This window comes from Arabidopsis lyrata, assembly GCF_000004255.2.
Source record: "Arabidopsis lyrata subsp. lyrata unplaced genomic scaffold ARALYscaffold_8, whole genome shotgun sequence".
Classification (NCBI taxonomy): Eukaryota; Viridiplantae; Streptophyta; class Magnoliopsida; order Brassicales; family Brassicaceae; genus Arabidopsis; species Arabidopsis lyrata.
This window is the reverse complement of record NW_003302548.1, coordinates 2,490,015-2,515,919: the sequence shown is the minus strand read 5'-3', so window position 1 is coordinate 2,515,919 and position 25,905 is coordinate 2,490,015. Positions and strand designations below refer to the sequence as shown.

The following is a 25,905-nucleotide window of genomic DNA, read 5'->3' as shown; positions in this document are numbered from 1 at the left end:
AAGGTTAGAAAAGAAATCTTCTTTTTTTTTTAAGATCAGTTGTCCATTAATGGGTCACAGCATCGGGCCCATTAATTGTAATGTAGTGATGCTGAAGTGCTTGATTTTGTTTTGGCTCTCTATCAACACAAGTAGCTAGTACAGAGACGTTAGAATCTGATCAGATCAGTGGTCTTGTGACAACATTTTCAACACAATCCTCATTGTTATGGACGTTTACTCTGAGCAAGAATGGTCCGACCACGTGTTGATTTATCGTTTCTCAGCTTGGTGATGTTCGTGTATGTATTAAACGATAGGAAGAGTGCAGCTGCCAATGGCAGATGTAATGGAAATTTGAAGACCGTTTTGGGATTTGATTGGGAACTACATACTTGATAATTTGCCACTTCCAAATATACAGTATAGTTTCTTACGTAAACAATAGTAACACTTTTTACGCAATCTATAATTTCATTTGGACAGTAATATATTATAGCCTAGATAATATAACAAATGATCGCTTCTTATTTATCTCTTATAAATAGTATATCTTGATTTCTTATTACATTATACTAATCTTGAAATGATTAGATTGTGTTTAATATTTCCATGCAAATTTACCAAATGTTAATCGTTTCATCTTCATTAATCATATTATAGCTGTTGTAGTTAATATTTACCAGTTGAAAGAAGTGTTTTTGCGTTGCGAAGTGACCGTGAAATCAAGAAACCATATGAACTTGAAATGTCCTTATTCCGTCGAAGTAAAAACAATTTACAAACACATTCTCCAAATGTTAAGTTCTACTTCAAGTGACAAGACTACAGATCGAACTCTTCTAATTGGATGACAATCTAAAATCAATGAGATTTGAAAGGAACAAAATTTATTGGGAAGCTTCTTTAGTTACTTACATAAATAGTGTCATTAAATTGAGTTGTTGTTTGTTGTTGTTGACAAGTAGCTGCGGTTTTTTCCTACCAAATTGTTGGTTCTTTACAAAGAAAATCGCTTTGTCAAAAACTCTGTATGCCTTTTATTTTTACTTTATTAATGCAAACAGTAGTAATTTGACACCATTAAGAACATTGCTGTATATGACCCGGTCACGCACGCCAAGACTTTTTTTTGATACACGACAACTCAAATATCAAAAGTGGAAACGCATGTTATATTAACAACTTCATAAAAAATATTTAGTCGATATATTTAGAAAATCACATAAAGAGACTTTTGTATGATAAACCATATATTCCGCGTAGCTTCTCAGCAGGAACTAGGAAGCATCACCGACACTGACACCGCCCCATTGGATGCTTCAATTTTTTATTTCGGTAATACATTTATATGGATCACATTCAACAAATTTTAAAAAAAAAATACATTTTAACATTTATATGGGTCTTCAAGTTTGTTTTCTCTTCTAAAACAAACAAAAAAGTTCACCGTATATTTGCATGGGAAATTTAATAATTTTTTTGTTTTTGTTATTTTTCTTTATAATTGTTTCGTCAAGCTTCGTTTTGTTTCCACTCCTCTTTATAATGATCTTTATCTCTTGTGTGAGGTTAATTAGGCTGTACTTATTAGGGGTTTACATGGTTATATTTTATTTTATGTAAGAAATTTGTAAATTTGAATGGGTTAAACTTCTGGTTTAAATAACGAGTTGGTCGGAAGAATTTTTTTGTTTATTAAGTTAATATTTGATGGTTTAAACCAAAGTAATACATTTTTAATTTAATATAAAATAATTATATAGTGACCAAAACTTATCACATAGTAATATGTTATGATTTGTATTAGTGACATTGCAGTGTCACTATCCAAGTTTAAAATTTATGTTATTTTTTGTTAAAAATATATTTAGAATTAACAATTTAAAATTGTAATTGAATCTTTTTCGGAGAGCTAACTGGAGCTACCGTCGATAAATCTGTTTTTTTTTTTTTTTTTTTTTTCTGATGTTAGATTTAAACTATTTTATCTTGTAATTTTATTGTTAACGCGCATATGTGACAAAAAGTATTTTTGGTATTAAATTGAGTCACATGAAAGAGAATTAAATAAAAATAAATAATCTTCAAGGTTAGACTCTTTATTTTTAATTATTCTGAGTATATATATTTAACTCACCCTTTATTGAAAATGAGTTTTATCGAGCTTATAAATTTTAGTATATACATATTTATTGAGTTGCTTAAACTAAAATTTGATAAGGGTCAATTTTTATTTTGGGATAAGGTTATTTTTAAATATTTAATCATAATTAGACTAGTTTCAAAAAGTTTATGGGTGGGTATAAATTGATCCCCATACTTACAACGCTGCCTCCACTTCTGTCTATATCATTTGTAAACAGAATATAAATCTAGATTAAATTGATGAGTTTTGATAATAAGATAAAAATAGCTAATATTAGATAATAAACAAGCATAAACATTTTCAAAACATAATTAAATGATAGTAAATTAGAATGATTCTACTCCCTCTGTTTCAAAATATAGGATGTTTTGGTTAAAAGTACAAAGTTTAAGAAACTAATTAATTTTTTTTTGTTTCTATTATTTTTACATTGAAATCATAATTTTACTATTTACTTAAAGAAAGTTTGGTCAATGAAAAAGTTTACTGCAGAATATAAATAGTCATAAAATTGTATGAATTTAATTTTTACATAGAAACTTGAATTTTTTGTCCAAAACATCTTATATTGTGAAACAAAATAAAATGGCTAAAACATCATATAATATAAAACAGAGGGAGTAGTAGATTTTAAATAATTAAGAAAAAATTATTTAAAGAGTTTAATTCACCTAGCTAGAGTCGAATTCCGACGTCTAAAATGGTAGCATAAGAGACTTACACAACTTTATTACGAAGCTTTTAGCATTTCAAGAATTTATTTATTTAACTAGACTTTAACCTGCGGTACACTGCGAAACGATTTATTTTTAAAATTAGTGATTTTTAAAATTTAATGATTATATATTATATTATATAATTTTTTTTGCAATTTATATAATTTTATAAGACATTTATATTTTATAATTTACAATTGTTATTAAATAACGGTATACCAGACGATAATTTTTGTTTTTTACAAATTACTTTAATCAGGATCATTCGATATGTCTAATATTGGTGGTATTAAAAAAGTAATAAAATGAAGATTTAACCGTATTGAAGCAGCGGGTTAATGATGTTTTAATTTTTTTTGAAAACTCATTCTGTTATATAACCCCATCTTGCAATATAACTTCGTCCTGTAATATAATTGTCCTATGTTATTTTTTTTTTGTCGGCTGTCCTATGTTATTTTAACTCTTTATATATGTTCAAATGTTCTTATATTATAAACTTTTTATTGATTTTAAGTATATGAATTATAATATTTAAAATTCTTAAATCTCGTCCCGTTAAATAACCTTATCTACAATATAACCCGTCTCGTGTTATTGTAACCCTTTATATATGTTTAAATGCTGAGAATATTATAAATTTTAATTGATCTTAAATATATGAATAATATTATTTTAAACTTTTAAAATTTTTAAAATTTAACATTTCCTGTAAAATTAAGCAGTTAAACTAAAAAACCGAATGAAACGGTATATAATTTTGAATTTGGATATGCTTATTAAGTTGAGCTTCTTGTTTATTCAGATTTGGATTCATTTTGATTTTGTTTATAATATGATTCTGATCTAAATATTTTAGTCGATATGGAACGTTGAACACACATATTTTCATCAATTGGGTAATATATATCCGTTTTTAAAATATTGAATCTCAATATATGCAGATAAAAATTGTGATATTTTTTTACTTTATGTATTATATGACGATTCAAAACAGTTAAAAAATGTTCAAACAAAGAGGATAGGAGAATTGTATTTCTAATCTTAACCAAATATTTTAAATATCTATATTTTTAAATATAGAATATCTTGTTCATAATTTCAGATATGTTTTGATCCGGTCCAAAAAGATATAAACTATCCAGTATAAAGTTTATGAAGAAAAATTTTTATTGGTTCAAATATAAAATTTATCGGATAACAATTTAAGCAACCTACTAAAAATGTAATTAAAAAACACTAGTATAGATTGAAGACAACATGGTCGTCCCTCATATCTATATACAATTCATTTCAGATTGTCTTTGACAAAAAAAAAAAAAATCATTTCAGATTGAGAACGTTATTTATGTCTTGAAATGTGGAACTAGGCCACAAAGAATGACTTTGGTCATCACAAAATTATAAATTAATAAAATTCGGACCACTTTAGCTATTATATAATCTCTACAAATATTTTATGATTTATCTACTTTTCCGAAAGTGACATTGTTTAATACGTCATCACATCACAGCAATTCACACACAAGCCACATCATTCATATGCCGTTCGCATTTGCTTGCGTCACTTCCTTCCGTCATCAATTGTGACGGCTATTTCTTAATATTAATTTTCTTGACTTAATGCTATTTTGTGACGGCATTAGCATATCATTACAAATTGTTTACAACTAAGAAACAAATTTTATTATTTTATCAGATGAAATTAGCAATACAATTTGCAACTACTGAAAACGCATAAAATGTTTAAATATAATAAAACTATTGAATAAAGAACATTAACAAAAACTATAATGAGATTTTTTTAAATTGTGTCTTTTGTTTTACAGAATAAATAATTTTTTCTTCCGTAAACATATTATGTTTTATGTGAATTTATTATATAATAACAAAAAATCTTAAATTTGAAATCCTAAACTCTAATTAATAAACTAGACACCGAGGTAAAATTTAATATATTATGAAAAAATTACATGTTATATAAAAATTAAATGAATTTTTCAAAAAAATAAATTAATCACATTATTTGTTTTCATACCATGTTATTCATTGTTCCTTTTTACCTTTCTATGTAAATATAAATTACATTATAACATATATACAACATAATCAAAGATTTAGAAGTTTAATCCCTAGATTAGATCTGATTTTGTAGAATATGGTTACTAGTTTATTATTGGTCAACTTAAAACTAAAAATGCTTTCACATGATACAAAACAATTATAAAAGTTTTAAGACAAAACCCGAAAATTAAAAAATCACATATCAAATGTCGATTTTGCTTTTAATTATGGTAAACAATTGTAAATATTTTCAAATAATAAAATTTTCGATTGTTTTATATATTAAACTTTTTATTGGGTCAAATAAAGATTAATCTTAACAAACCCAATATATTATATAATAAATTAGAGAAAAATGTCGAATATGTGAGTGTGTGGCGTCACCCACGGAGAACCTTTAGCACCATACACTGATTTTCCTAGTCTTTGTTTTCTATTTGTCAACTTTCATTTGAGTCTTTCTTTATACTACTTTATTAGACCATGTTTTTAATGGAAAAAAGATAGTCAGCTACACGAAGTATAACAAAATACATGGCTGCTACATATGCCAAATTTAAAAATGTACAACTAACTACACGAACTAAATGTATTGCATGCCCACATATACCAACTATATGACGGCATGTAGTCAACATCACGAACATTTTATTCCGGTACACTAATCATCAAAATTCGGCATTGACCATCGTTGACCGGTATTGACCAACAAAAATATTAAAAAATATATATTTTTATTTATTTTAAATGTTTTTAAAAAGAATTATTCTATAGAATCGGTTATGGTGTTGTATAATAATAATAAAAAAAAACACATTCTATATTTTTAAAATATATATATTTTGTATGATAATAATAATTAGTTAATTTTTTCAATTTCAAAACTAAACTAAAAGTGAAATAAATAAAATTCTATTACAAAAAATTGAGTATATGACTCTTTAGTCTAAATTTTGCATGGTAAAAATATATAAAGTTTTTTGCTAAAATCAAAATCATAATACATAAAAAAGATATATAGAAAATTTTATATATTCTTTAGTCTAAATTTAATATATTGTTAAATTTTTGTAATTAAAATTATTAAAACAAATTCTCGTAATAACGCGTAAACAACAAAAAAATTCGCAATGTTTCTTTTTAATATATAGAAAATAGAAAATCTAACGATGTTGATTTTAGCAAACGCATTTGTAAAATAAGAAGTTAATGTTTTTTATTGACAATGTACAAATAAGTAATTCGCTTAATTATTTTTATTTCACTTTTATTTTAGTTTTTAAATTGAAAAAACTAACTAATTATAATAATCAATATATTAAATATATATACAAAATATCTTTATTTTGAATTTAATATGTATTAGTTTTGTTTTTAATATTAAAATAAATAAAAATAATTTTTTTGCATATTTTTGTTGGTCAATGCCGGTCAACGATGGTCAACGCCGGATTTCAACGATTGGTGTACCGGAATAAGATGTTCGTGATGTTGACTACATGTCATCATATAGTTGGTATATGTGGGCATTCAATACATTTAGTTCGTGTAGTTGGTTGTACATTTCTAAACTTGACATGTGTAGCCATGTATTTCGTTATACTTCGTGTAGCTGAATATCTTTTTTCCGTTTTTAATCTAATGCTTATAAATTCATATTATTAAAATGTAAAAAAACTATTATATTAACTCTTTTTTCTCCTCTCTCTCTTCACATTGAAGCTGTCTCTTTCTTTCACCATCACTTTGCACCTGTTGTGTCCTGTTTGTCCTCAATTTCATCATCATCTATCCCTTATATACCTCTCTTTCTCTCTTGACTTTTCCTCTAAATTCTCTTCGTTTTTATCTCTTTGATAGATCTCAATTTGCCTTCTCTTTGATCTTATCTTTTACGATTGTGCAGATCTCAATTCCTGATTTTGTATTTCTTCAATCTCTATCTCCTTCGTTTTTTCAGATTCTTTGAGGGTTTTTTTCTCTCCCAATTTTGTTTGATTCCTTGTCCAAAGTTTCTTCCTTTCCTTATGACTTTCTTTTGGTACATTGAATCAGAGGTGCTAGAGTAATGTTCTGTCTGAAAAATTCGATTTTTTTGTTTGGTATAGTTTCATAACTAAAATCCCCAAGTTTACAAAATTTCCCCTTTTGGTTCTGTGTTTGGTTGATTCCTTGTTAGAAATGTAAATTTTGGGCTTTTGTATCTGAAACCGATCTTTAGACTTGTGTAATCTTGATCTTCATGCAACAAGATTGATAATTCTGCAAAAAGAAGAAGAGAAAAATGGCTACTTTGACTGAGCCATCATCATCTTTAAGTTTCACATCTTCTCATTTCTCTTATGGTTCTATTGGGTCTAATCATTTCCCATCAAGCACAGCTTCTAATCCTGAAGTTGTTAGTCTAAGCAAACTCAGCTCCAATCTTGAGCAGCTTCTTAATAATCCAGATTTTGATTACAGTGATGCAGAGATCATTGTTGATGGTGTTCCGGTTGGTGTTCATAGATGCATTTTAGCTGCAAGAAGTAAGTTTTTCCAAGAATTGTTCAAGAAAGAGAAGAAAATATCGAAAACTGAGAAACCTAAGTACCAGTTGAAAGAGATGTTACCTTATGGAGCTGTTGGTCATGAAGCTTTCTTGTATTTCTTAAGTTATATCTACACTGGGAGATTAAAGCCCTTTCCTTTGGAAGTTTCGACTTGTGTTGATCCAGTTTGTGCTCATGATTCTTGTCGACCTGCCATTGATTTTGTTGTTCAATTGATGTATGCTTCATCTGTTCTCCAAGTGCCTGAGCTAGTTTCATCTTTTCAGGTGTGGGAAAAATCTTCTTTCTTTTTTTCTCTATAACTTTGTTTCTTGATTCATAGACCTCAATGAGAACTTAAAGGTTTCTGCTTTATGTTTGTGTATTTGCAGCGGCGGCTTTGTAACTTTGTGGAGAAGACACTTGTTGAGAATGTGCTTCCGATTCTTATGGTTGCTTTCAATTGTAAGTTGACTCAGCTTCTTGATCAGTGTATTGAGAGAGTGGCGAGGTCAGATCTTTACAGGTTCTGTATCGAAAAGGAAGTTCCTTCTGAAGTAGCAGAGAAGATTAAACAGCTTCGACTTATGTCCCCGCAAGACGAAGAAACCAGTCCCAAGATTTCGGAGAAATTGCTCGAAAGAATCAGTAAAATTCTCAAGGCGTTGGATTCAGATGATGTTGAGCTTGTGAAGCTTCTTTTGACTGAGTCAGATATCACTCTAGATCAAGCCAATGGTCTGCATTATTCTGTGGTGTATAGTGATCCGAAAGTTGTTGCCGAGATTCTAGCTCTGGATATGGGTGATGTGAATTTTCGGAACTCCCGGGGTTATACTGTTCTTCATTTTGCTGCGATGCGTAGAGAGCCATCGATCATTATATCGCTTATCGATGAAGGCGCCAATGCATCTGAGTTTACATCTGACGGACGCAGCGCAGTTAATATATTGAGAAGACTGACAAATCCAAAGGATTATCATACCAAAACAGCGAAAGGGCGTGAATCTAGTAAAGCTAGGTTATGCATCGATATCTTGGAAAGAGAAATCAGGAAGAACCCCATGGTTCTGGATACCCCAATGTGTTCCCTTTCTATGCCTGAAGATCTGCAAATGAGACTGATGTACCTAGAAAAGAGAGGTAATTGACTGATAATTGCTAAATTCTTCTGTATCTTTACGACATTTTTGTTAAAGCATTAACCTTTTGCAGTGGGGCTTGCTCAGTTGTTCTTTCCAACGGAAGCTAAAGTGGCTATGGACATTGGTAACGTCGAAGGTACAAGTGAGTTCACTGGTCTGCCACCACCTTCGAATGGGTTAACCGGAAACTTGAATCAGGTTGATTTAAACGAAACGCCTGATATGCAAACCAAAAGACTTCTTACTCGTATGGAGGCTCTAATGAAAACAGGTAAAAAAGCTTGCTCTTTGTGAGTTTACCCTTCTTCTTCTTCTGTTGCTCATTTTCTCTTGACTGACTTCATTTACCGCTTCACAATGCAGTTGATACTGGTCGAAGGTTTTTTCCATATGGCTCAGCGGTTCTAGATAGGTACATGGCTGAGTACATAGACGAAGACATCCTAGATGATTTACGTTTTGAGAAGGGATCTACACATGAAAGAAGATTGAAGAGAATGAGATATAGAGAGCTTAAGGATGATGTCCAAAAGGCATATAGCAAAGACAAAGAGTCTAAGATTGCGCGGTCTTGTCTTTCTGCTTCATCTTCTCCTTCTTCTTCTTCCATAAGAGATGACCTGAACTACACAACATGAAAGTGCACCATAAGTTAAATGTAATTAGATATCTTTGTTAAAAGGGTTTTCTTTTTGGGTGTTCTTCAGATTTTATACAGATGCTTTAGGTTCAGTTTTAATAAAGAGAGATGGATAGTTAAATGTATAGCACTAAGATTAGGAATGCTGATTAACCCAAAACATTTTAACTATATGCAATCTTTTGTTTCCAATACAAAAATCTAATAGTTAGGTAATCTACAAGATACTCTCAGATACTTAAACAGACAAAGACACTCCACAAAAAGTCAGGAAAAAGCATGATCATTTGTCAAAGCTATATGTTACATAGTTACAGGAGATAGACTAATGGTGGCTAAGAGTAAAGGACAAAACCCATTCTTCCAAACAACCTGTAATAATGCATTCTGAACAGAACTGTCACAGGTATGTCCCAGTAAATACGTAGACGTTAGCTGATCTCTTCGGTATCAGGTCGGGTCCTTGTCTGACCAATACTGTCTCCTTCAACAAAGAAAATATTTCAAGTTGCATCATATGGTATGTGTGCATTTCCAGCTTCGGAAAGCAATAGAAGAATATTGTATAAACGAAGGACTGTGCCTTTCCAATTTGTCGCTCTGTTCACTCCAGTCTAAGAATCACTTCGCTGTGCTCAATAGCGTAGCAACACTATGGAGAGTCTCTGTTCTTTCAGCTTTCTCCAAGTCCTTCCTTGTCCATTTGTTGGCATTCGTATCACTATACTGATGAATAGAGAGTAATTATCAAATTCAAAGGCGGAAATACTTCACTATGCATAGACATATTCTCTGATCCTCTCCATCTCACTGAAAAATTCCAGATTGAAGGTAACGTTTTATCATTGAACTGACCAGTTAAATTCACTTCAGGTAGATGCTTTCTTTATATTTTCCCAAGTAGCTCGACCTTCAGGGTGGGTATTGACAAAGTATGACACAAAAAGGGTATTGGAAATACCGACTATAGTGCCTAGTGTCAGCCTCGGCATTGCTGCATCTCTTTCTTTCAACCAAATGTACATTGAGAATCTGTGATGTATTCTCTCCATACTATAACACAAATATGTTGGGGACTCTATCACGGATTCAATTGGATAACCCAAATAATCTGTTAGCAAATTGATCTTCTTTTCTATGATACCTTTCGGCCGGTTAAGCATATGAGGCGCCCGCTTAACAAGCTGGCTAACCACATTATAGTCCAAACCAGCCTTCACAAAGCAATCAAATCTCTCCTGTAGCTCATCTCCCCTCCCTTGAAACTTTTTCAGAGCTCTCACCATCTCATCGGAATTCTCTACATACCCTAGCTTCAACAAGAACACCGTTTTCTCTGCATTCCTCAAATCCAGTGAATCAAGTTTAATTCTACTATTATTAGTTTTAGAAGCTAAACTGAACAATCTCAAAGGCTCTTCCTTAATGATCTGACATAACTGGTCTCTTCCGATTTTCAATCTATTCCAAACAGCTCTAGGTCCTAGCAAAGAGGATGAACATATAAGCTTCATGTGACACAGTAAAAACCTTACGACAAACTGCTTTTCCATTCTGATACGTTTCAAGAATTTCAACGTCTCTAAAATTCTTTTTACAGATTTCTCTAATAGCATCTCTGGGTTGTCTGTCACTAAATTATCGATTTCATTCATCTGAAGTCCAACTTTATGAAACTTTTCCAACATAATATAAGCTTTATTTCCAGAAGCCTCACCCACCAAATCTGGATATGCTTTCAAAAGACTACTCAACCTCTCATCCTTAAACCCCACCTTATCAAGGAGCTCCATTGTCTCAAGAATCCGAAGCCAGTTATATGTTTTTCTATCCGACAAATACCGCGCAAGCCAATCACATCCTATGTTTACTCCCTTCAACTTATTGATCACAGAAACAAACTCACTATCAATGTCACCAACCAGAAGCAATGGGCAACAAGTAACAAGCTTAATGACTATAGGCTTACTAAGAACCAAGCTCTCATAAGCTTCAAGTTTCGACGCCAAAACCCCATTCTCGTATCCAAAAATCTCTCTTGCTTCTTTAAACATGCGGCCAATCTTGCCACGCGGAATCCCATAATAGCAAAGAACATGAAAGTTCTCAAACATGATACCATCATCACTCAAAAGAACCAAGTCCCGTTGAAGGAAACGCGGAATCTCAGATGGACGCAAACCCAAACTCTCGAAAAATGGTTCAAACTCGTTGATGGGATTGTACCTTAGAAACTTAGTCAATGCCCGGGATATATCCTCCTTCCGAGTATCATCAATCTTGGACAACAAACTCAAAATAAAACGAGGAGAATTCTTACTTATATGATCTGCATCAACAAAACTAAGGGTTCTAGTATAATGCAAGTAATCAAAGAGAGCTTTTTGAGCTTCATTCTTCATAGCTCTCGAAACCCGATTCCCGAAAACCCGGGTCGGTGACTGAGACCAATGCCGTGAAGAAGAATTACCCCCACAGACAAATCTACCACTCTGAAAACATCTCACAGTACTATAAACATGATAAAGTTTCGACCTTGAAACCTGGTTTTGATGAGCAATGGAGGAGAAAGCAATGCAGATATTGAATTGAGCAATGTTTTCTAATTTTTTCAGAAATCTTGAAAACATCATTGCAACCCTAAACATTAAGGCAAAGAGAGGAATCAAACAAAACCAACCCTAAAACCCAAGGCAAAAATGCAGAGCTATGTAAGATTCATCAAAATAGTTTCTTTCCTTAATAACTCATCGAAAGAATAGAAATTTACCAGAGAATCAAGGACTATAAGGTTTCATCGCTCAGAATCTCTCTGTATCTTTGCTAAAACCTCCGTCTTAGGGGTCTTTTACTTCTCCGCCTGTGATGTATTCAGCTCCGGCGACCCCGGGTTGTAAATTACTACTAGGCCCCTGAATTCTTCCTCTTCTTACTAATATGACCATATCTTTTTTTTGGTTCCTAAAGATTTTTTTTTTTTGGTTCCTTAAAAATTAAAATGGTTGGTCTTGTGGAAAACCCTTGTCGAGTGGGTTTAATCAAAATAGTAAACTATGTTTTTTTAACAATCAGGTTTGCATATTGATTTTAACAGTGATGAATGCAAGTTTTTGTAAATTGTGAATACTTACGTTACCGAATGTTTTAGCTTGTCACAGAGAGAACTATCTGTCAAGATCTTGTGTATTATGGTTAAAATTTTTAATTTCTTATTATTGTATTTTCTGGGAAATTTTTGTTTCAAAAAAATAGATATTTAAAGTTTTTTTTATGCAATATTTTTAGTTATTATTGATAAATTTCAAGGAAAAAATTGAATACTATTGGTTTTGAGATATAGAAAATTGTAAATCACAAAAAATATTACATTTATAAATAATTTTTAATATATGTAAAAATCCTATAAAATACATTAATAAGGAACATATGGAGTAAGGAAACAAAAGTCACTACCAGTCCTCTCTCTCCAACCCTAAAAAAACACTCTCCCTTCTCTCTTAAAAAAGTAGTCATCGCTGTGTTTTTTTTTCCGGTTCCGGTGGCTTCCACAACACTGGAGCCGGAAAAACTCTTTCTCTAGTCTTGTTAAATCTCTTTTCTTTAGTACATCCATGTTTTTCTTCCAACGGAATCAGATCTAGTTTTCCAGATCTAGATTTTTAAAGCTTAAATCTTTTCATCCTTGTGTTCTTGCTATTTGGCTCTTTTGTCTCCGCCATTCTCAGCTTCCGATCTGGCCGTATCTTTCCTTGGCAGAGGCAGTCTTCAACCGGTTCTTCACTGCCTTAGATGAAGAATTTCACCATCGTAGACCTAGATCTTCTTCCTTTCTTCAAGAGACTTTCCTTGTCTCTAGGTTTTGGATGTGTCTCTCCGCCTCCGTGGCTCCTCTCTGGAGCATTATAAAGAGGGTCGCACGGCACTTTCATTCGGTTCCAATTTGTGGTAAAGGAGATTCTTGTATTGTAACCCGTTTGTGTGTTTTTCTTAATCTCAGATTTGATTTAATTTTCTAAAGTTTAGGTTTTGTAATTCTTTTTTTGGGTTTCTAGATTCTGATCCGGGAAGTATTGATGGTTGTAGTGTAGTTGGTGTGCTTGGGTTTTTTCTCCTTTGTTTACCTTGTTTGGTCTTTGTCTCTGGGAGTGTTCTTGTACTCGCCAGCTTATGTCTCCGGAAGTGTTTTGTACTTGCCGGCTCATGTATTTCATCTTGAATCCTATAAATGAAATCCTATTGACGAAAAAAAAAAGAACATGGGGAGTAAGTTAGTATAGACTTTTCTTTAGAATGATATAAGATAACTTTTTTTTAGGTAAGTCATATATATAATTGTTGTTACTTTAAGGCAAATATCAGTATCTATGCTCAGAAGACCAAAGAATTAAGTCTGTATGCATGCTTTTTTATTAATTAAGTGAGCAAGAGAGAGAATAATGTTTTACCATTTTACCCTTTTTCTAAACACTTGATTTATTTGTCTTTCTTCCAAATCCTCCTCTTTCCAAATCATCTTCTTTCTTCATCGTCACTTCTATTTTTTTCAAACAGATTTTATATCCAATTCTCCATTTGGTTAATAAAATTCATTGTTTTTATATGTAACACACCATTATCACCAAACGATTCATAAAAATAGAGAGAACTTACATGAGTTTGGATGGATTAAACTTTTAATTTGAAGAATTTTGGGATGAAAATTATAGTTTTGTAATTTAAAGTGAAGATGGAGAGGACGAAGATAAAGGAAATAAAAAGGAAATTTGCAGGTGAACATGGGTTGGAGTTGCAGGTGACAATGAAAGAAGAAGAAAATTTGGAAGAATGACGACAGAGGAGGATACCCGAGAAGAATGAAATTTTATTGTTTTTTACGTCCACGATAACACATAAGTTAACCGTGATAAACAAGTTATCACGATAAATAAATATGCTAATGCATAAGTTAACGATGCTAATGCATAAGTTAACGGTAATAAATAAATTGTTGAAATAAATAAACATGTCAATATATAAGTTAGTTGATATCAATCAGATGATAAATAATTTAACATGATAAATATAAATCTATCATATAACTTGAAAAGTTATCGCGATACAATCTGATTTATATTGCTAATCAAATAAATAATCAGCAAAATCATTATCTTTTTATTTTATCTCGTGATGAATAGTGTTTTTCATGTTGCCCGAACAGTGTTTTAGTTTTTATTTATCGCAATACAATTTGATTTACATTGTTAATCAAATAGATAACTACAAAAATCATTGTGTCCTTATTGATTCCGATGATAGATAGTGTTTCTGATAACAAATGAACAATGTTATTTTTACTGTTAACACTAAATTATTTATCTTGTTATTATTTTTGTTAGCATTTAATTCTAACAAAGGGTAGTTTTGGTATTAATTGAGTCAGAGGAAAGAGAACTAATAAAAAATAAGTATGGATAGATTTTTAATTTTGCAATCCTCTATGCATATCAATTAATATAGCCCTTACTTTAAATCATCTACAACTAAAAAACTAAGAATCTAAGGTCTGATTGGTAACACAATCCTACATAAGGGTTGACAAGTGTAAAGAGATCTCGTATTGATATGATGCTGGCTTCACGGGGGAAAGAGAGACCATTGAACAATTCATTTGTGCTTTGCCAATGGTGCTCAAAATGAAAGACAAAGACAAAAGTCAAAAAGTTCATGCTTTTGTAGTACATTCCCGGCGAAGCGGCCCTTCATATAGATTTTTACCAGTAAACTGTTACAAAGTAGTGTAAATCTCTCACTAATCCTCTATATATTAAAAGAGAGTTTTTGTGATGATGTGTCAAGCCCACATTTTTTCTAAAAAAATTTTTAAAATTTTTTCATTTATTTAATTCTAATATTTTTCTTGCCAAACACTTCTAGTTCCATATACTACTTATTTTTAATTTGTTTCCGGAAAAGTCTCTACGTACTAGCTAATAACTACTACTTTCGGGGTATTGAGAACTAACATGTGTTTAAGTTAGTGGTAATATGTTTGACAAGTTATTTCAATTCGTATTTAGGATGTAAAACATTAAATAGATAAAAATAAATAGATTAGAGATAATGGGAAAATATATTGCAGGAAATATATTTATGAGTAAATAATAATGAAAGAAAATTAAAAAAAATAATTCTTAAACATAAATTACAAAGAAAGATAAATTTAAACCAGTAATAGTACCATATATTTTTTTAAAAAATTAAAATGTTAAATACAACATTACCTGTTTTTTTAGTATTTTAACTAACTTAGAAATATCAATTGTCAAATGTATTGGACTAATCCCTAGTGTCAATAATAACTTAATAAGTAAAAGTTTAATCAACTTAATAGTAGTATACATAGAAAAAAACTTATTAACAGTACTAAACGTCATTAAGGTTGATGACGAAAATGATCATGCTACGTTATATATAATGTAAATCCCTAAAACCCATACAAATCAGAAACCATTTTCGTCTGGAGGGTCTTAGCTTGTCCAGTGGAATCGGAGCCCAGAAATGAGGTCACGAAGAGACAATCGATTTGCCATTTTTGATTTTGACGAGAATCATCAATTTGAAGTTTAGAAAGAAGCAAAACATGAAGAAGAAGAATGTACGAAAGATTGTTGACAAGAACCGTTCGAGATAAGCTATGGAGATTCCCGTCATTAGAGGATCTGCTCTTCACACAAGGTCTTGGATAATCAGGTTGCTCAATCAATCTTCATCATCCTCACTATCCCTCTTTTGTTTATCTGTTCGGAAATTTAAAGGATCATTTGCTAGATTTCGATTAGATTTTCGGCACTGAGATTCTCAACATGCCACATGTTGCACTTAACTCGCTCACCACACATATGGTACCCATTCTCTTTTTTTTTTTTCTTTTTTTTTGACATCATTGGATCGACAAGGCCCGATCCATAGCCAATCCCTACTACACGGGGTAACGCGTCTTAGTGGAGTCGAACTCCGGTGGGGAAGGCGGAGTCATGTGGACTTAACCACTTGACTAAAGGCACATCCCCAACTAATTTGTATATTTTATCTTATATTTTTATGTGTATTAATCTTGTTGATCTTACATTAGAAAACGAATACTCCATGAGCAGAACCCTTGGTGTGATCAACGGTGCTATTCTAGTACACTCAAAAGGAACTAAACAATGTCTTTGAGCATTAAAGAATGTTTACGTTGATAAAATTTAACATATAACTTCTAGTTGTAAAATAAATGATATAGGAAAACTATATAAAATATTTAAAATAACATTTTTCATATTATTTTGTGATTAATAATTATCAAAACGGTATACCATATACCGCATCGTTACGACTTACGAGTATGCCATTCAAAACTAGTGTTTTCGTTTTTGTATTTTATATAATATATTACATTGGTTTGGCAAAATAGACAATATATGGTGGGGTTACGTGTGAAACTCCATAAGTATACATTTTAATTGGACAACATGCAAGATAATATAAAAAGAAAAATCATTGCAGCTATACGAACTATACACCAACACATCACCACACATACAGACTATTTTAATGTTTCGCTAACTACACGAACTATTAGTATTACATACGGACATCCCCGAACTATCATCGGTTATGTGTGCAACACCATAACCATCATTTCCATATAATATAAATGTCTTGTTAACTACACGAAGTATTTCTTTTTTTTGTCAACTACACGAAGTATTTTCATCAATTTTTTTCAAAACTAATAAGTTAAATAAAACTATATAATATATCAATGTAAATTATATATGTACATTATAACTATTCTAACTTTAAAATTTTAATGTAATAAAGACTAAACTTGTTCCATAAAAAATATATGTGTTCATTAAAAATTTGTTAATTAACTTAAACCTATAATGAACATGTATAATTTAATTAAGTGACACTTTTAAAAATTTAGTTAAATTAATTTCATATAAAACATATGTGTGCATTAAAAATTAGTTAATTAATTTAACTTAAAATTATAAGGGATACTGCATATAGAATTTAAACTTTAAAAGTTATAATGCATATATATAATTAACAATAGTGTATTATTTACTTTTAGTTATTTTTTCATTTTGTAATTTAGTTTTTAAAAAATGATGGAAATATTTCGTGTAGTTAACAATACATTTATATTATCTGGAAATGATGGTTATGGTATATATAATTTACATTGATATATTATATAGTTTTATTTAACTTATAGTGATGTATAATTTAACTAAGTGACTATTTTAAATTTTTAACAATTTAATATAATAAATATTAAATTAGTTAAATTAATTTAACTTAAAAGTATAATGCATTAAAAGTTATAATATATATATATATATATATATATATATAATTTATAATAGTGTAATATTTACTTTTTAGTTATTTTTTATTTTTTAATTACTTTTTATAAATAAAAAAAAATTTGATGGAAAATACTTCGTGTAGTTGACAAAAAGAAAAATACTTCGTGTAGTTAACAAGACATTTATATTATCTGAAAATGATGGTTATGGTGTTGCACACATAACCGATGATAGTTCGGGGATGTCTGTATGTAATACCAATAGTTCGTGTAGTTAGCGAGACATTAAAATAGTCTGCATGTGTGGTGATGTGTTGGCGTATAATTCGTGTAGCTGGAAATGATTTTTCCAATATAAAACTAAGTACAATATTTATGGTGCACTCATTGGTACGTCATAAAGAGAAACAATATTATCTATATAATTTTCTTTAAATTAAATTAAAATAAAAACAAAGTTAGCGGGAGACTAATTAACGGTTAGACAGTTAAGTGGATGAGTCATGCACACCTCAGTAGCTAGCTGCATCACCTTGTCCTCATTTTCGTCTCTTCCTTAATTTCTGGATCTATTTCCGCATTATACACAATTACACATAATTACATAAACGCACTTATATAATATCTAGTATTTTAACATTAATGTATAATTTATAATATTTATTTCCAAAATATTTCTCTTTTACACTACAACATATAACTTATTAGTTTGTATCAGTTATGTCATTGCGTTATCATCCAAATTCAAACTAGCATAATAGTAAGTTTCTGTGTTAATTTCGTTTGTTGGTAATACACGTCTTAGTTTCCATGTAGGTTCTCAAAACTTTAACTTTATTCCACGTGTGACGAAGTGCGGTCCATTTTATGGTATCTAATTTTAAATGACTTAATCTAAAATATCACATGGAAGAGTACATATAAAGCTTAATTAGTTTATCAAGATTATTTAAATACTAACTTTTCCTAAAGTACAAGAAATATATTTGAATAAGAGTTTTAAAGCCCTAATTCGTCTCTATAAATACCGAAACTAACTTCACACTAAACATATACAAAATCAAACCTTTCATTTTACATTTCTTTTTATTTTCATCATCTTGTAAGCTAAGTGATGGAAACCAAAACATATGTTTTGTTTCTCTTCCTACTCATCACTATATTGTTAAACACCATCAACAAAACCCAAGCAAGACTACATAAAAACCCTAGTTCCTCCTCATCTTCCTTTCTTGTTCTTACCTTGACCAAATCAAGTGTTTCTCTTCCCACACCAAAGTCTCAAGCCCAAGAAAGGATCAAGAAGCCATTATCATCAGTAGATGTTGTAATGGAGCCCTTGAGAGAAGTGAGAGATGGTTATTTGATAACCTTAAACATTGGAACACCTCCACAAGCAGTCCAAGTGTACATGGACACTGGTAGTGATCTCACTTGGGTCCCATGTGGGAATCTAAGTTTTGATTGCATAGACTGTAATGATCTCAAGAGCAACAATCTAAAATCATCATCAATCTTCTCCCCTCTTCACTCATCTTCATCTTTTAGAGCCTCTTGCGCTAGTTCCTTTTGCGCCGAGATCCATAGCTCAGACAATCCTTTTGACCCTTGTGCAATCGCTGGCTGCTCTGTGAGTATGCTTCTCAAGTCCACTTGCATAAGGCCTTGTCCTTCCTTTGCTTATACTTATGGTGAAGGTGGTCTTGTCTCTGGAATACTAACCAGAGATATACTAAAGGCTCGAACCAGGGATGTCCCAAGGTTCTCTTTTGGTTGTGTAACGTCCACTTACCACGAACCTATTGGCATTGCCGGATTTGGAAGAGGTTTACTCTCTCTCCCTTCACAGTTAGGCTTTCTTGAAAAGGGATTTTCTCACTGTTTCTTGCCTTTCAAGTTTGTCAACAACCCTAACATCTCAAGCCCTTTGATCCTAGGAGCCTCCGCTTTATCAATAAATCTCACGGACTCTCTGCAGTTTACTCCCATGTTGAATACTCCAGTGTACCCCAACAGCTACTATATCGGTTTAGAATCAATTACAATAGGCACAAATATCACTCCTACACAAGTTCCTTTAACCTTAAGACAATTTGATTCACAAGGAAACGGAGGAATGTTGGTTGATTCAGGTACGACTTACACACATTTACCAAATCCTTTCTACTCACAACTCCTCACAATTCTCCAATCAACCATCACATACCCGAGAGCCACGGAAACTGAATCAAGAACAGGATTTGATCTCTGCTACAAGGTCCCATGTCCTAACAACAATCTCACTAGCCTAGAAAATGATGTAATGATGGTCTTTCCTTCAATTACATTCAATTTCTTGAACAATGCAACCTTACTTCTCCCGCAAGGTAACTCATTTTATGCAATGAGCGCCCCTAGCGATGGTTCTGTGGTGCAATGCTTGTTGTTTCAGAACATGGAAGATGGAAATTACGGACCTGCAGGAGTTTTTGGGAGCTTTCAGCAACAAAATGTGAAAGTTGTGTATGATTTGGAGAAAGAGAGAATAGGGTTTCAAGCTATGGATTGTGTCTTAGAAGCTGCTTCACATGGACTCAACCAAGGCTCATAAAAAAAATAAAAAAGTCTTCAATCTTATGAGTTGTTTTGGCTTCATCTTTTTTTGTTGTTGTTGTTGTTGTTGTTGTTGTTATTGTTTAAACTGTTTCGACGACACTTTGTATTTGGTGGAAGTTTTCTTTTGATTAAGTAATGTTTTTGATTTTATAATTAATTTTCTTCTTTTGGATTAATGATTATTCTTGAGCTGGAGACTTTACTATATATAGAGAATGAGTTGGAAGATGGAACTTAGGAACATATCGTCATGGAATACGAGGTGTATTAGACTTTGAGATGTGAAAAAGGACAAAACAACATGATCTGTTAAAATTTATTTGTTTATACATCACAAAGCTAAGCATGCATATGTGTACACACACACACAATATATATTATGCCAAACATTATTTAAAGTTTTAAACTAATGAGTAACGTTTGGATGTTCTTTAGGAGTGAAAATAGATGTGTACGTAGTTAGAGCCTAGATGGATAGAATAAGGTTGGATGAAACATTTGTAATATCTTGCCAAAAGTTTACCATTTATGTTAAATGTAATAGAATGAACATTCCACTAAAAAAGGAAAAACATAATAATAAAAAAAATCCCTCAGCAAAGAATGAATGGCATAAATTTATTCACTATAAAAATGAATGGTATATCGCTTATTTACGTTTTCAAGTTTGAAACGTGATTTTGCTATTTTTTACTATTCAAAATATTTATTAATTTTTTTTTGTTTTCACGTTTTAGAAAAATAATTCTATTGTATACTACTAGCATGTCAAAATACAACTAAAAAAAAACAAAACAAAACATGATTAATCTACTAAAACTATATTTTCATCGTTTAATCTTTCTCTAGTTCAGTTCATTCCACAAATAATTATTCAGTTATTCCGTCATTCCACTATTTATAAGTTATATATAAGTTTCTTTTACTAACATCTTATAGCTATCAGCCTATCATTCAGAAATGGTACTGAGCAATAATGTTTCAAGTTAGTTATAAGTCGTTATTCTAAACATCCATAATGTTTTGTCATCCAATTAATTTCTTCAAAACAAACAAGTTAAAAATTAATTTCTTGTCTTCAACTATAAATCTATATATATAATGAGAGAGTTTTCTCTCCTTTTAGAGTGTCCACATCATCACCAAATTAATATGATGGATCCCACCAATAGTTGTTTCAAAATATTTAATTTTATAGTTAATTACATCTAATTATCTAAGAAGTAATCTTTAATTAATGCACAATTTTAAATAAAGGTTACTTGAATAATGATAACACAAGTGAAACATATATATAAAACACTTAAAATTAAATTTTTGCTAATATATAACTTAAAATGAACATAATCCCTAAATATATAATTAAGAAATAAAAAATAATAATTAAAATTTCATAGAAATACCATTTTTTAAGAAGGGCAAAAGGATTCTTAATGAAATATATTATACAATTACAAAAAAATAATAACTTATTAAAAATAAAAAAATAAACGAACTTTTAAAACATATCACTTTTAAGAATAATAAGGAAACTTCAAATATAATTTAGGATGAACAAAAGAATTGAATTAAAATAGAAAGCTATAAGAGATTTTTTTTTAATAATAAGAAGATATTCATAGTTCCAGAAAACATTAACTTAAAGAGATGGTAGTGAAATGGAAGAAATCTATTTAAAATAATATTATTGTTGTAGATTAAAAAATAAATGGTTAAATGTTATAGTAAATTTATGATTGTATAATTTTTTAAGATATAAGAAGTAATGCATTTTTATAATTGGAAATTATATTTCAAGAAAGTAAAAGTATAAATTCACATTGACGAAAAAATAGAAAGATTGATTGTATCTTAATAATACAATTAAAAAAAATACAAATATATCTATAATATTGTTTTCTTTCTAAATAAAAAAGGGGAAAATATTTAAATATAGGTAATATATAAATAAGTGTTGAGACAATTTTCATAAATATATATCTTCCGTAAAACTATATAATACGCTCAAGCATGAAAATCATATAATTAATAAGAGAAAATAGGCTAAGAAGATGAAAATAAAAAAAAAATAGTTTTGAGTTAAGAATGAAAAGTTTTATTATTATTTGTAAGTGAGCATAGAAGATAAAAGAAAAGTAGATGTTAGGAGGCGAATAAGTGCATCATAGAAGATGACGAAAAAATGAAAGTGAACAAATGTTTGAAGAGAAATTGACTAATGCTTGAAGCATCAGATATATGTATGCATATGGCTAAAATAAATTCATCGGATATATGTATGCACTATCGGATAGTTTAATTTAGTAAACCAAACTATCATATTCAACATTGGGTTAAACCGTTGAGCCATGTATAAAGCGTTGTAGGATAGATAAGATAAGATAAAGACATTCATGATTTGGTCAAAACTTATTTTTTTTAAAAAAAATGAGATTTGGTCAAAACTTTCCTTAATGCATGATTGTCTTGCTTCAGTAGGTAAATTGTGCTCTCCAAACCTATTGAAGCGGCATGAATATTACGTTTATACATTTTCATAAATTGATGTTCAAACTCAGCAAATTTACTTTTAGTATGGGGTAAGATTAGATCAAAACCTCGAGATAGATATACTTACAAGATCTGTTTATAGAATAAACTCTCTTTTTGACAAAAGTTTATGGATGGCTACCGAAACCGATTCATATTATATTACTTTTGTTATTACGTGGTACATACCAAATATTTTTGATAATTTCTATGTTTTATATTCTTTTGTAAATATATATATATATATATATATATATATATAGTTTTGAAATTCAAATGATTGTGATTATTTTTAATATTTTGTATTGTGGTCAGTTTAAATTTTGATATCCCGCGCAACGCGCGGGCGAGTAAATCTAGTAAGAGTCAATTAGCTGCATGCTAATTATTTGAGAAATAATTAGGTGTGGCATACACAAGTTTTTTTCTTTGCAAAACAAGAGAGAGAAAACTTTGGTTTGGTAAAATTCGGACGAAATTGCCCCTCAAATTAAAAGCGGAAATTTTCTGTAGAAGATATATGCGGCATGGAACTTACAGTAGGCCACCACTTATTAAATGATTTCATCCATAATATATTCTACTACATAATTAAATGTCATGATATCTTGTTTTTTTATTAGATACGTGGATATATATCAATACATCATAATATTATATTAATATTGTTTACATATGATATATCACTATAGAACATTGTAGTGGTTGTGATAGGTGAGTGAAGTAAATTTAACATTGTAGTGGTTGTGTTGAATTGTATGTTAGTGGCGGAGGAGGTGATGGTGATGTGAATGAAGAATATATTGCGGTTGAAGAGAAAGTGGTGATAGTGAACGGGATAGAAATTATATTGGCGATGACATAGGTGAGACTATGACGATAAATGAATTGAGAGACAAAGATGCTTAACCATCACTAGATTTGTTCTTAGCGTCGTCGGTTGACGGTGTCTCAAATAATCTCTAACAGAAGCTCAATAATAACGAACGACACCCAAACATACGACGTCTCTATACCGAATTTTTTTTAAGGTTTATGGAGTACATTTTAATCAGAAAAATGCGACGAGTTTAATGAATTCAAAATATCATAATTTTAGATGCAATCAGTTTCACAATTAAGAAGAATCATTTGTTTGGGGTTTTCATAAAGTAAAAAAAAAAAGAAAAAGAAAAAAATAAATAATAAAAGGAAAGAGAAAAGAAGAAGGAAGGAAGAAATAATGAAGTGTTTGATTTTAGAGGTATGTTAGTCTTTTTGCCATGTTTTCAAATGATCATTTATTTACAGATTTGCTACTTCTCCTTTGACTTAAATACTTCTCAGTCTTAGGGTATATAGTGTAATTACTCTATAAATAATTGGTCCACTAATGAACGCGCACACCCCATATTGAAAAACGTGCATTTGTGTAATGTACAAAGAAAGTTTTTTTTTTTTGACTACAAAGAAGTTTGATTCGTCATATCTAGGCCTGGGCATATGGGTAACCCGTTCGGATTCGGGTAAAACCCGTTCGGGTTCGGGTTGAATGGGTAATGAATTTATGGTCCATTCGGGTATTTCTATGGTTTCGGTTCCGGTCCGGTTCGGGTATTGTCGGGTTCGGGTCGGTTTGGGTAATACCCGAAGTTTAAAATCACTTTACATACTCAAATGATCAAATAAAGAGAATAGAACATCAAACATGACATTTAAATACTAAATCCAATCCAAAATAACAAAAATGACTATTTCACTCTTAAGTGTTAAGAATAGATTCTAATTATCTATATACATATATAAACATATGTGTATTGCATATATATATCTAATTATCTATATACATATATAAACTCAAATGTCAAAAGTCACAAAACCTAAAACGTAGGACATACATATAAGTATATAACTATATAAGACTATATATCTAATTATCTATATACATATATAAACATGTGTATTTTTTCGGGTTTGTGGGTACCCTAAATGGGTAACGGATAATCCCCGACCCGACACGATACCCACGGGTAATCCAATACTCTACCCAATGAGGTAATTTTCTAATACCCTAACCCGCCCCAACCCGATTTTTTTGGTCCAGGTATCGGTTTGGGTATCGGGTCTGGGTTTTTTGCTCAGGCCTAGTCATATCTTCTAATTAGGTACCAAAACATGTAAATAGTCTCGTCTTAAACCGTCCAATATGACTTCATGACCGACAAAATTAAATCACACGCCCAGTTTTGACGCGTGAGACAACAATCTACTATTGAGGATTTTGCTAAACACTCACTTGCCACAATGATATATTTGTATTGACAAAACTTGTGTTAATCATAGTTGTTATTTGTTATTAATAAAGAGAAATATCAATAACTAACTACTAATCCAAAATTTAAAACGTTATATTTTTTGAACCAACGACTACAAAATTAATAGCTGGAGAAGCAACAACTTTTGGTCCTTATCTTATTATATAAAGTATGGTTTTCAAAGTTAATAACTCATAAGATCGTGTCACGTGTCAAATTTATCGATTTCAGATTTTGACACATGTTAAACAAAAATTTTCTTTTATTTATTTAGAAAAAAATATAAGGAAACTATACGCACATGTCAAATTTATCAACGTGTAAAACCAAAAAAATATTTGTTTAAAAAAAAATTATAAGAAAATTATACGTATATATCTTATATAAAAAAATTTTAAAATCTAAAGAAGATAAATATAAGGAAACTAGATGTATCTTATGAAATAAAAATAGAAATTTAAGAAAAAAAATTATAAGGCAACTATACATATATATCTTATAAAACAATTTTTAAAAATTAAAGAAGATAATTATAAGGAAACTATACGTATCTTATAAAAAAAAATAGAAATTAAAAAATTGTTTACTAATTCTAATTTAAAGCTAATAATTCTAAAAGAAAAAATTACTTTTTCCATAAAATTAAAAAAGATTTATGATATTATACAATTGATAATTTAAGAAATTTTATAATCAATTATTAATCCTCGAAAAAAAAAAGATTCTAAATACTCACCTCTATATATAAACAAATAGATAGATAGACAAATTAAGAATATATGGTAATTGAGGGAAACTAAGAAATATGAACAGCGATGGACATAAAATAGAGTTGTTGTCGAAAAAGTTCGACCCGATGTCGGAGAAGATAAAGAAGGTGGAGAAATAAGAGCAGTTGGGGAAAAAAAGGAAGATGCGGTAA

The 25,905-nt window shown here is 30.4% G+C and overlaps 4 protein-coding genes across 5 annotated transcripts; 2 read left to right on the top strand and 2 right to left on the bottom strand.

Annotated features, from left to right (window-relative positions):
• Window positions 1-6,634: 6,634 nt before the first annotated feature.
• Window positions 6,635-9,345, top strand: LOC9299601 (regulatory protein NPR3). Its single transcript, XM_021030217.1, has 4 exons — window positions 6,635-7,726; window positions 7,832-8,582; window positions 8,655-8,855; window positions 8,948-9,345. Exons 1-4 carry the CDS (start codon window positions 7,193-7,195, stop codon window positions 9,220-9,222), a joined length of 1,761 nt encoding a protein of 586 aa, XP_020885876.1. The 5' UTR covers window positions 6,635-7,192; the 3' UTR covers window positions 9,223-9,345.
• Window positions 9,346-9,367: 22 nt separating this feature from the next.
• LOC9301354 (transcription termination factor MTEF18, mitochondrial) lies at window positions 9,368-12,428 on the bottom strand. Of its 2 annotated transcripts, none has more exons than XM_021030208.1 (2): window positions 10,080-12,428; window positions 9,368-9,945 (listed from the first exon to the last, which is right to left on the bottom strand). In XM_021030208.1, the coding sequence occupies exon 1, from the start codon at window positions 11,870-11,872 to the stop codon at window positions 10,094-10,096; it is 1,779 nt and encodes a 592-aa protein (XP_020885867.1). In that variant the 5' UTR covers window positions 11,873-12,428; the 3' UTR covers window positions 9,368-9,945; window positions 10,080-10,093. The 2 variants fall into 2 exon arrangements, with proteins under 2 accessions (XP_020885867.1, XP_020885871.1); XM_021030212.1 differs by having other exon boundaries at window positions 9,368-11,864; window positions 11,995-12,426.
• Window positions 12,429-12,943: 515 nt separating this feature from the next.
• LOC110225646 lies at window positions 12,944-13,168 on the bottom strand. The gene has a single exon (XM_021015462.1). The coding sequence runs from the start codon at window positions 13,151-13,153 to the stop codon at window positions 13,010-13,012; it is 144 nt and encodes a 47-aa protein (XP_020871121.1). The 5' UTR covers window positions 13,154-13,168; the 3' UTR covers window positions 12,944-13,009.
• A 5,390-nt stretch (window positions 13,169-18,558) lies between these two features.
• On the top strand, window positions 18,559-20,242 carry LOC9299600 (probable aspartyl protease At4g16563). Its single transcript, XM_002865233.2, has one exon. It carries the CDS (start codon window positions 18,680-18,682, stop codon window positions 20,153-20,155), a length of 1,476 nt encoding a protein of 491 aa, XP_002865279.2. The 5' UTR covers window positions 18,559-18,679; the 3' UTR covers window positions 20,156-20,242.
• Window positions 20,243-25,905: the final 5,663 nt, after the last annotated feature.